This window comes from Phyllostomus discolor, chromosome 3 (assembly GCF_004126475.2).
Source record: "Phyllostomus discolor isolate MPI-MPIP mPhyDis1 chromosome 3, mPhyDis1.pri.v3, whole genome shotgun sequence".
Classification (NCBI taxonomy): domain Eukaryota; kingdom Metazoa; phylum Chordata; class Mammalia; order Chiroptera; family Phyllostomidae; genus Phyllostomus; species Phyllostomus discolor.
Window position 1 is genome coordinate 34495819 of NC_040905.2, and position 12500 is coordinate 34508318.

At 51.6% G+C, this 12500-nt stretch overlaps 1 protein-coding gene across 1 annotated transcript in view; it reads right to left on the reverse strand.

Moving 5' to 3' along the window:
- AHRR (aryl-hydrocarbon receptor repressor) overlaps positions 1–12500 on the reverse strand; it is an 81870-nt gene that overhangs the window by 8785 nt on the left and 60585 nt on the right. The window contains exons 5-7 of the mRNA XM_028523185.2: positions 9277–9366; positions 2780–2909; positions 1694–1827 (exon numbers count right to left, since the gene is read on the reverse strand). Of these exons, the coding sequence (XP_028378986.1) occupies positions 1694–1827; positions 2780–2909; positions 9277–9366 (354 nt within the window). The remainder of the gene's footprint in view (positions 1–1693; positions 1828–2779; positions 2910–9276; positions 9367–12500) is intronic.

Genomic DNA, 12500 nt, shown 5'->3' on the forward strand with positions numbered 1-12500 from the left:
GTGGGAACCCCCGTTTGGAGAGGGGTCAGCCAGGCGAGGCTCAGGAAGAAGCACACACTGGTCTCAGGAGATCACCAGACACAGGGACTGGAGGGGATGCCCGAGACCTGGTGACCATCTCCCAGGCACGGTGGCGGGGGCGGCTCAGCTTCCTCACTGGTCAGGGTGGAGCAGAGAAGAAGGGGTATGGGGATGGGAAGGGGAGCAAGATGCCGGGGCAACACCTCAGGAAGGGGTGTAGTTGGAGCAGTGACGTCTGGAGAAGGGGCCTGGGTAGATGCAGTGGAGGAACGTTTTTTCATTCTCTACTGTTCTGAGGTGCCTGAATTTGTATTACATACAAATAATGTTTTTCTTAAGAAAAAAACAACTGTTAACACAGAAACAAAAGAACCAACCAACAGGAAAAGGTTAATGAAACTGCAGCCTCTGGAGCCGGCGAGGCTCCTCTGCACTGCGCCCAGCCTGGAGGGGACTGGCGTTGGGCGACCCAGGCCACTGATGCCAAGGGCCTCGAGTCCTCAGGGGGTTTGCCCCCTCAGCCCAGGACTGATGGGCAGCTCCAGTGTGGGATGGTTTGGGTGTGCATTTCCCCAAGGTCTGGGCCTGGGGGTTGGGGGTGCTCAAAGGGCCCTGAGATGAAAAAGGGGGCACAAAATAGGAACAGTGAGACAGGCACCGATGTGACCAACCAGTAGGTGGCGCCTGAGGACGGGTCTGCAAGGACTGCTCCCTCTTGCAGAGCCACTTAGAGGATGATCCACAGGCAGCCTGCCTTCCCTCCCTACACGCACGCACACTGAGTACCTGCCAGAAGTCACCAGCCCAACCCGGCCCAACACTCAGGGGCTTTGTCAAACACCAAACACCAAACAACAGGGTTCGTCCCTCCCAGGGCCACAGCCCAGGTGGGGAGATGGGCTCTCCAAGAGCCCGTAGTCCAGGTGGGGACATAGACCCCAGGATAGAGGCCCCAAGTCTGGGGTGGGCAGACGAATCCCTCCAGGGTGCGCAGTCCAGGTGGGTCTGGGGAGGTGTGTGCAGTGGTCGGGCAGCGGGGGCTGGAAGCTGAGCCCAAGAGGCCTGCCCTACAGCACCGATGGTGAAGGACCCTGGGGTCGGAGGGCCTCGGTGTTGAGTTGCTACCCAAGGGTGGGGGCACGGGGACCTTGGGAGGCTGTGACCCAGAGGAGAGTGTAGGGACCCAGCGGGGGAAGGGTGGCGGCAGAGGCCTGGCATGGGCTGGGGGCTCTGCTCTGTTGTGCCCCTGCGAGGCCGCCTCTTCCCTTCCCCTGGCCCCTTCAGTGAGGAAGAGGAAATGGTCACCCGTGAGACGTGGGAACCCAAGTGATCTATTTGCAACAGAAGAGATTACACCTAAAAGCCTGGCAGGAACGTCACCTCAGGTTCTTGTGGTGTGCACTGAGAAAATTTTTTAAAATGGACTTGACATAACAGTACAATTAAACACAAATACAAACCCAGTGCATTGTAAAACCTACCGCAGGTTTTTAACATTCCAGCTGTGTCATGCCATCAATCTGTAGCAGCTGTCACATGTTCACTCGCACTCAGCCACCCATTGTCACTCGGTCCCGCTGAGAACCATGTGTGGTCTAGCCCCCAGCCCCTCCCTCCCTCTCTGTCCCTTCTGCAACCAGAAGCAACACACCCGGACATCACGCTCACTCACCAGGAAGCCCGAGGTGCTGTCCAGCAGGCAGCGCACGCGGCAGATGAAGCAGCGAGTCAGGAAGGCCGAGTACTCGGAGGGGCCCGTGGCCCCCTCCTGGGCCCTGAGCAGCCTCCCCAGGACAGCATCCTCTCCTGCCCGGGCGGGTGCAGGCAGTGGCGAGAGCCAGGAAGGCAGTGACCGAGAGAAACCAAAAAACACACTGATGAGCCAGGGCACGCACGTAACAGCCAGCGGTCGCCCTGAGACACACGCCCTGGAGGGCACAGCTCGCATGTCCCCCATGCTCCCGCCCATCCCCATGACCACGTAGAGACAGCTGCTCTGACAAAGTGCTCTCGGTCCTTTGCCCTTAAAAACGTCACTTCAGTACAACCACACACATGACACCATTGGCTGTTTTTTCTCTGTCTGTTTGGAGCTTTACAAAACAGGACGGCGCATCAGCACCAGGGTTTGCTTCCCCTACTCCGCTTTATGCGGTAATTATGCTGTTGCGTGAAGTCATGTTGGAAACTTCTCTTGAATCATTTACAACTTCTGGGGGGATGTGTGAGAGGACCGGGACTCGCTCTCCCCTGCTGGGCCCCCGGTGGATGGCAGCCTGTCTCCTGACAACCGAGTGTGCTGTCTCCCGAGCGCCAGTCTGCTCTGTAGCAGCTGGACGCCTGCCAAGCGCATCCTGAGTGGACAGGGGCCTTGGTCTGGTGGGGCTTCTCAGGCGGTTCTGCCTACAAGGGGCACCATCTGTGAGCAGACAACAATCTTTTGGGTTGTTTTTTTTTTTAAGGTAAATCTAACATGGGCCAAAGGAATTTCCTGGAGGGCTGTGTCTCAGGGAGAAGACAAGCCTACGGCGGCTTTTTGGCGAGGGGTTCTCAGGCCCAGGCAGAGCACAGAGAAGTGGCCAGAGGTGCCATCACGCTCAGGAGCCCACGAGCCCCGTGGGGCTAAATGGAGGAGGCAAGACTGGTGCTGAAGCGGGGAGGCACCACATTCAATGTGCAGGAGCAGAGATGGAAGCTAGGTGGGCAGTTTCTTGGGCAGCGTCCATGTTGAAGGGCTCCCAGTCTCACTGAGACCCACCTGTCTCCGAGTGCAGGGGCTGCCCACACACCACCTGCGGAGGGTCCATGGCCCAGTGCAGCTGCCGGCAGAAGTCCTGGCGGTCGTCCACGTGGATGTAGTCATAAATGTTTTGGTGCATCACATCCGTCTGAAACATTGCAACAGTTATTTGAGCCTTACCCTGCAGGAGTTTCCACATGGTGCCTGGTGATCACCACCTGCACAAACGCCTCATCCGTCTGTCAAGAGCAAATCAAGTCCGTGAAGAGAAAGTCCACAGGAAAGACCAGAGCTTGGCCTGGGGGCCATTCCCTTCCTGGGAGGGTGGGCCACACGACCCAGAATGCAGAGCCCTCCTGGCCCCCGCCCACCTGCCATGTGGCACCTTCAGGGGCAGAGCAGGAGGCCCAGAGACCAAATGTCTTCTGGGGCCAAGATGCCCACTTTTCTAAACTGATTCTGACCCTCAGTGACTTGGAGGAACTCATCAAGCTGTATTATTAGGGCACTTCGAAGACTGTATGTTATATACAAATCACGAAAGTTTGTCAGGAAATCACCCCTGGGAGGTGAGGTAGGAGCCACCAGTGCCTCCCGGCCACTGACTTCCTTTTCTTGGCACCTCCAGGCCACGTTCAGCCCCTTCCAGCATTCCACAGGGACCCACTGGTCCACAGCCTCCTTTCTCTTCCTCTGTCCTCTCCTCTGCTTGGGCCCTGCACACAGAGGCTGACCCTCCCGGGTGCCCGGTCCACACTGGGAAGTCACTGTCTGGGGCACCAGGTCCACAACCACAGGCCACAAAGGCTGTTGCTATTGTCAGTGAAAACATTCTCAGAGCGCAGACATAAATGACAAGGGCCTGCACACGTCTCCCGCTACCTTCTCTCAACTGCAACTCTGGCTAAGGCTGGCTGGGATGCCCCAAATGTCAAACCAGATACCACCTCAGGAAGGCAGAACAGAAACGTGATCATAATCCAAAGGCTGGACTCCGACCCTCTGCACACCCTATAGTCCAAAGAGACTATATTTATACAGAAAGAAGTGGACACAGAGGTCAGGATGGTATTGTCCCTGGTCTGTATTGTCCAGGGTCAGGGGTTCTGGACATGAACATGAACCCAACCGGCAGAGACCAGCTCCTGGTGGAAAGGGATGCACAGGCTCTCCCTCCAGCTCCAGACCTGCTGGCTCCACCTCATCTGGTAGCTCCCAGCGCACCCGAAGGTTCCTGTCTCACCTGGTGGCTTCCAGCTCACCTGATGGCTCTCACCTTACCTGGAAGCTCTATGATCACAAGTACACTCCCTCCAGGGATGTTTTCCTAATAAACTTTCATAACTCAAGCATAACATATAGGCCAAAAAGTGCCCGAATCATAAATATACAGCTTGATGAGTTCCCGGTGTGACCACCCCCCAGTCGGGAAACAGGATACCAACAGTGCCTCAGAGGCCCCTCCCCTCCCCTCTCTCCCTCCTCCTCGAGGCGGTCACCGCGCTGACGTCACTGGTTCTGTACACAAACAGGGCTCCGTGCTCTCTGGTGCGCGTCCATTGCCCCAAGTTGTGTGCAGGGCAGTTTCCATTCCCAGTGTTGTACGGGTGTCACTGCATGGACACCCCACCTCTGGCCAATCCCCTCCCTGCTGACGGCCATCTGGGCCGTTTCCCGTCCGGGCCGTACACTTGACACTGCCGGGTCTGCGAGGGCACACCCAGGAGTGGAATTACGTGGTCTCGGTGGCCGAGGTTCAGCGTCAGTATCTAACGCCAAACGGCTTTCCAAAGTGAGTGTATACACACACACTCCCGTTGTGGCGAGTGTGAAAGCTCAGTTGTTTTACATTCTGGCCAACAGCCGGCCCTTCAGCCTTTCTTTTTCGAGCCACTGTGGCGAACGTGTCAGGGTTTCTTCGTGTGGTTTCAATTTGCACGTCGTAAACTCGAAGGAACTTGAGCATCTCGTGTATTTATTGGTCTTCAGATGTGTGTGTGCATGTGTCATGTGTGTGCGTGCATGTTGCCCATTTGTGTGTTTTTCTCCGTTTTCCATGGAATAGCGTGCGGAGTCGTCAGTGTTCTGTGTCTGTTCTGGACACGAGGGCTCTGCTGGGTGTGCTCCATGGCAAACGTTTCCACTCCCTGGCCCGCCTTCCTGCTCTCCCCGTGGATCCAGCTCAGTTTAATTCAGCAATCTTTTCTCAGAGATGGGGTTTCGTCCTAAGAAGTCCTTCCTTGTACAGATATCCTAACTCTGCCCTTCGTTTTCTTCTAGAAACGTCTACCACCTACCTGGTATTTACTGGGTATGGTCTGAGGCAGGAGCCAAGATTCGTTTTTCTGGCAGTGGATCCAGTTCGCCCAGCTCTATTTATCGGCAAGACCACTGTGTCCCCATCGTGGGCAGTGAGTGCTGCCTTTACCGTACACCCCATCCACGCACACACGTCTTCTCTGACTTCCCGTTCTCCCGTGGGTCTATTTGTCCTTGTGCTGAGGCCACACTGTCTTAACTGCTGGGCTTTGCAGGAAGCCTTGTGTGCAGGATCATACGTCCCCCAGAGTCACCCCCACCCCCACCCCCTCCCTCCGCTCAGATCCCTTAGCTCTCCACACTTCCAATTAGCTTGTCAATTTCCAGGGAAGCTGCTGATTTTTTGGTGGTAATGTCCTTAATTCTATAACTTGATCTGACATCTTTATAATAAGACTGGGTCCTCCAATTCATGAATTTGACGTATCCCTTAATTTATCTGGGTCTTCTTTAATTTCTTTAAAGAATGTTTTATGTTTTCTGCGTGGTTGCGTCATTACTGAGAATTTGGTGTTTTTCCATCCAGTTGCAGAGGGACGGCATTTTTCCCTCTATGGTTTTGATTAAGAAAAAGCTTATGCTGACCTCTGAGCACTGGGTGGTCATGGCTCTCGCTGCGGTTCATCTCGTTCTCTCACGAGTTTTAGTCTGTAACCCCAGTGCTTTACAGAACCCTGGAAGGTGGTGAACCACCCACAGGTCCCCCTGGGTGCCCCGTTCGTTCATCGCTGTCACGAGAGGGATGTGCGGAATTCACATGCAAGCTATGGATCGGTGGCTCCACCAAAACAGGGGACAGACTAACTCGGAGGAGGGCATGATAAAGCTGGATAAGGAATTTCTGGCTAAGGCACATTTGGAGACATTACATGGGACTGTTTTTCAGTGTGAGGAGACAGGGTCTGTGCCGTCATAATCAGTGTGGCGTGTCTCATCGCCCTGTGTCTTCTTCAACCTCCTAGACTTTGAGGCTGACGAAGCCAAGTCAAGAAACACAAATGGTGGGAAAATGTAAGAAGAGGAGAGAATAATGTAACAATTATCCAAATGGACAAAAACACAACTTTGATCAAGTAAAAGCAGTCACTAGTTTAGCTCTAACCCATAATTTATGGAGTTCAGACTAAAAGCGTTTCTTTAACCTTCATCCCAGGGGTCACCACCTTCACTTCTTGGTGCAAAGTGGGTGTGCATCTGTGACCCACACACGTGCTCCGATCAACGAGCTCCAGCCGGCACCCGGCTCACGGGGGGACAGCCTGCCCCAGCTGCTGACCTTTGAGACAACAGATGACTTCTTCAATCAATAAGTGTCGATGGCAACTGCAATGTATGTGTTAACCCACATGTTCATCACCGAACATGCTGGACTTGAAGACGAACCACAGGGTGGTGACAGGAAGAATCTGGCTCCTGACTTAGGAAAGCATTTTGTATAAGAAGCTCACAGTAGCAGAAAGCTGTTCTAATATTTTATGAAGTATTTTGCATAAATTAAGAGTCAATTTAATGGCATTTGGAAACAATATAATAAAAGGCAAAACTTTTTTTTTTTATTTCTAACTTTGGCGGGAAATAATCAAGCTTCGAGACATGTTCAGACCTGGAATCAAGGCTGCCTGCCCCACAGGACCCCTGCCTTGACCGCCCAGCCGAAGCCTACGCTGAGATCCTGCAGTTACGGCTAAAGAATTCACAGGGTGACGCTGGTGACAGCACAGCAAGGCAGACCAAAGTGCGTTTCTCTGGATGCAGGCCCTGCGCAAGCAATGGTGGGGAGTCAGTTGAAAGCTTCGCCACCTGGGGCTGGAATCGAGCCATGTCCACATCCTCACAGGGTCCACCAGTGGCCCTGTGAGCTCTGCGCAGCGTCAGTGAACCCCTCAGTGAGGGAGCCACTGCCCCCGGCCATGCCCACCAATCTACTGGTCCCTTAGGGGTGGAGTCAACACTGTGTAAATGAGGCGCCCCAGAGCCACTGTGACATACAGGAGGGGACTGTGGAGAGGGAGGGCATCAGGGCTCAGCTGGCCATGCCTGGTGTTTGTATCATCCTAGGAATGAGAGACTCATTACTCATCACTACCCACCTCCCTGAGCCAGGGGTCTTCAGGAGATGGACGTGGTAACAGAGCTCTTGTCACATATACTTCAGGTGGGGTATATGTGACAAGAGGTGAAACACCTCTGGCAGCAGGGCTGGTGGTAGGGATGCCTCTCACAAGTGTAGCAGACACCAATGCCCTTCCCAGTGCTCTGTTATGTACGGGGACCTGTGTGGTCCCAGCAGCTACCTTGGCTGTGGACACCGCCGCTACCCCTTCGTGTGCAGGAACAAAACAAGGCCCAGAGCAGCTACCTAACAGCCAAGACCACAGAGCCCAGGCTCTGACATGCAGCCTGGGAACACCTCATGGAGGTCTTGCCCACCACACTTCACTCACTCACTCATGGGACATAGTGGCCGTCCCATGGGGTCCCTCAGGGGCCACACCTCCACGTGCTGCCGGGTCCCACCCAGGCCATGTGATCAGCTACACGAGAAGCAGAGGGGATGGGGAGTCCTACTGTGGACACATGGACAGCCGGAGGGCTGCCCTGGGGCCTGTGAGAAGGAAGCCTGGTCAGGACAGGGCGTGGTGGTCATCCTGTCCTTGGGTCCAGGTGGTAGGAAAGTAAACTGAGAGGCAGGTGTAAGAGACTGCTCCTCAGCATCGTGGTGGGGTGGCAGCCACTTCAGTTCTGCAAGCATTCAAAATGACAGTTTCTGCAGAAATCGGACTGAACACTTCCTCAGCCTCAGGGGCCTCAGGCAGACTTGAATGTATCCTGAACTCTCTCTCCTGATGTGCCAAAGACCCACGTTCTTAAATCCCAGCTCCACCGTCCCTCTCTTTTCCAGGCACCTCCTGGGTGTTCTGCCCGTCCAGTGAGATTTTTGCCGCTAACTTCACCACTTGCCTCTTGGCTCCAAACCCCCCTTTCATGGCTCTGCTCTGATCCTAGGTCCTACCAACGTCTCCCCTTGGCCAGAAATGGTGCTTCCGGCTCTGCAGGGGGAGGTCCGTCCCCTCAAGTATCAGGCGCTCCCAGCGGCCTCCTGAGGAGCAGCCACCAAAGGCAGTCTCCTTGAGTCCCGCCAGCATCCCTGTGGGCAGTTTCCTCTTGGCCAGCCCCGGCTGGGAGCACCTGGGGGGATTTCTCTACCCAGGGGCCAAGGCCTCACCTCACACGACAGTGAGGAGAGGTCTCTAAAATTTGCTCCCCCGGACACCCAGCCTCGGTGCTGGGGGCATTGCCGTCCTCCACCCGCTGTGTGTGCCCATGTCTGTTCTCCCTCATTGCTAATCCGTGTTACTACTTAACAAATCTTTACATAAACGCACAGCAATTCTTTACATTAACTGTTCCACTCACTGCACAGTTTCCACCCCGGACAGGACCCTGACTGACTGACTGACACACCGTATTCTTCATTTTCAAAGTTCCATTTTGCTCTTGCTCTGATCCACTGTTATCGTGAGTCCTCAGGGAGCATGCCGGCCCCTTACAGGTCGGGGCTTCCCAGGGGGTTGTGATTTCATGCCGTGGACTCCTCCCCCTGTCCCAGGAGTCCGCATTCCGTGGGAGAGTAAATCATTTGGGGGGTTTGGATTTCTCACAAGAGACTTCTTTCCCTTCCCAGGGGCCATGTGGGGAAGTTTCCTTTTCCCTTCCTGGGCGGGAATGGGACTTTTCATTGCTCCTTTTCTTGGAGAAGCCGCCCTCCGGATCCCAGCATTTGATGGCCTCAGCAGCAGCTCTTGGCCCCGATGCCTGGAACCAACCCCCTGCTGGTCTGTGGGAACATTCCATATGGATTATCAGTGCCTCAGTGAGGGCATTTCCAGAACACACTCTGTCCTGACGTTTAAGGCATCGGCACTGCTGGCGAGGACTTGACAGAGAGTGACAGGCATGGGAACCACGCCACAGTCAGCACGGTCGCTGTCGCCCCTCGGACTTGGGACGCCCTGGACACTGTCATGCCTGTGGCCATGACTGAGCCCCAGACAAAGGTGGGCTGTGGAAATCCGTACCTGATAAAACCTCTGTGATAAGGAAAGCTTGATTTTGGAGATGTTTAAACCTCGAAGACAATGAGCATTCACAGGGAACAGAAGCTGTCGTGTGGCAGACGCAAGAGCTGTGCTTACCTGGTGGAAGCCCAGGTAGTCTGCGATTGTGGCCGAGGCATAAAATATCACTCCTTCCGCGCTCACGACCAGAGCAAAGCCGTCCAGGGACTGGAAGAAACAAAAATCGAGTTGGCTCCAAGATACATGCATGCAATCACTCAAAAGAAAAAAGTGCAAGCATCATTTCTGCTTGAGACTTCCACCTTTCTCCCTGTTTTGTAGGCTGTATTCACGACCCCCAGAAATGCCTGCTCTTTATTCATGACCATCTTGCAACAGGTCCCAAGTCAGCAGGTGACATGGGAACTTGTAAGGCTCACGGTTTGTAAGGCTCAAGACTTGAGCTCTTGTTTTTGTGATGGTTATAAAAGTTGTTTTATAAAATGAAAACATCATGAAAAGATGACATGCCATCAGTACCAGAAACAAAACAGGAACTTTCTTTCATTTCACCTGTGTGACTTCCCCATCGTCTTCATTGCTGTGTAGTAGGTTTTTTTTAAACAATTTTTAATCATGAAAAAGCATTGAACTCCATCAAATGTTATTTCTATATTGATGGAAATAATCACACATGAATTTTTGTTGATCTATTAATGTGGTCAATTACAGGGATAGATTTGCTGATGAAGAATCATTCTGCCCTGGCAGGATGGCTCAGTTGGTTGGAGCATTGTCCCATACACCAGAAGTTGCAGGTTCAATCCCCAGTCGGGGTATGTATGTTTCTCTCTCACATTGATGGTTCTCTCTCTCCCTCTATCTCTCTCTCAAATCAATAAACACCTCTGGATAAGGATTTTAAAAAACAGAATCATTCTGGCACACATAGGGTAAACTCATCTGATCATAACTTTATATGCTATGAATTGATTCATTTCACTTAGGAGTTACTCATAAATATATGCTACATTTAACAAAAAGCCAGACTGTATGCTTTTCTCATTTCTGTGTCAAGTATATGTAATTATCAAACGTGAGTAAGGCCCCTTCCCCCTTCTTTCATTTTTCTGGACCCACTTATTTAAGACGAGCTTCAGGGGTTCCTTGAGAGTTTGGTTCCCCCCATCTCTTAGATCATTCATTCCAGGGAGGTGGGAGGTGAGAATGGGTAGATTTCTGTACTATGTCATTTATTTAATGGTTGTTAGCATATTGTGGTTAAAATTTTTTTCTTATATAAATTCTGGCATCTTAAGATATTTTATAACAATGAATCTATTTCATCTTGATTTTAAATTCGTTAGCGCATGTCATTCACAATGCTACTGTGATGGTTAAATCTGTTATATCCATAATTACCGTGGACTTTGTGTGTGCAGAGAAAAGTAGGGCCTGTGGCTGCTGCACTTGACTTAAAGTCTCCCTTCACTTGTCAAGCAAGCCCTCTGGGCCGTCCATCCCGCAGTGGCTTCCCCAAACCGTCAGCGCTGAAGATGCACAGGAGACCACCGCGCCTAACGGCAGGACCCGTGAGCATTCTGCCATCTATCTGCTGCCTCCCTGCCTGTCTGTCTATCTTCTCCATCATCATGACCATCGCCATGACAAAGTAAGGGCAGCACACGCCGTGTAGGTCCTTATGAGTGGGAGGCATTGCACATGACACATCTCACTCAATTTCATGTCGCCCCCGTGAGACGGGAACAGGTGCGACTCCACTCTGCCAGCGCAGAAGCCAGAGGTGAGGGAGGCTGACACACCTGGACAGCGGAGTTCATAAATATTTCCATTCACATCTTTAAAATGCAGACATTTAGAGACTTTAATTTCCATGAAGTCTGTAGCCATCTGTGGTATATCATAATACTCATTTAATTCTTGACCATCTGGATACTTTCGTCTTTTCTTTTTTTAAACCTTTGCCAATTTGATAAGCACTAAAGGACTTTACCATTATTGTGCTTTTCATCTCTGTCATTATCAGTGAGACTGACAACATTTCATACAGTCATCAGTAACTCGTATTTCTTCTCCGGCAAACTGTCCATGCAGGTCATGTGCTAATTTTTCCATTAGGGTTCACAAATATCAACTTCGAAGAACTTTTAAGTTACTGATTCTGAAGATACTCTGGGATATAAATGGCAGCCACCTAGATCCAAACCCCACGCTTCTAAAAAATGATGGAGAGCAACGAGAATGAGCAAAACTGCACAACCCACACCCCTCAGCGTGGCGAGGACACGGACACTGGTGCAGAAGAGGCAGCACGAAGTCCCAGTGAGCCCAACACCAACATTTCAAAAGGTAAAGTGTAGCCTCCCCCTCAAGAAACCAGGGAGAGAAGCCGATGAAATCCACGGTAAGCAGAAGGAAGGAAAAGTGAAAATAAGAGCAAAAGTGGAAGACAGCTGTCTAAAGCAGCCAGATAATGAAGGTCATCAATAAAGTCGAAATTCAGTTCTTTAAAGCTTGATCAAGAAAAATACAAATTATTGATGCCAGGAATTTTAAAGACTGTATCATTATAGATCCTGTAGACATTGAAAGGATAATAAGAAATATTAAGACTGATATTCAATAGACTAAACAAGTTAAGTCAAATGGACAGATTCCTTGAAAAACACTCAGAAAAGTGATATAAGAACTAGAATATCTAAATAGCCCAGTATTTATTAAGCAAATTAAATTTGTAATCAAAACTATCTCACAGAGAAAACTCCAAGCCCAGACGAAAACAATTTTTAAACCTAGTAATAAATCTAATAAAACGTGCAAGACCCACGTGCTGAAAACGATGACACAGTGCGGAGAGGAGCCCTAGTGCACGGATGTGCAGGTTCCTGACTGAAAGACTCCGTGGAGTTGGGACAACACTGTAGGGCTTTGCTGACTGCCTCCCCAGCTGACTCTAAAGGTGTGGTGATTAAGGCCACTTGGTGTAAGGACAGACAAGCCATCTTCGGCAGAGGGGCTGGGTCAGTCCAATGGGGAAAGGAGGATCTTTTGCACAAATGTACCTGGGACAGTCGGTTATGTGGCTGGGAACGTGAACCCTGACTGCTGTCTCATTCCAGTACTTCTGACCATTAAGAGACGATTCCGAAAAGATAAGACGTGACGCCCGTGAAAACATAAAATGAGCTCGTGTCAAAGTTTTACTCGAGAGGGAAGCAGTCCGGTCGCAGTTGCCAGGAGAGGCAAAACTCAGCCCCTGGATGATCCCTGAATGGAAAGGATGTGCCACCCGAGCCGTTGGCTTGTTTCAAAGTTCCAGATAATCATCCCGACTGCAGAGG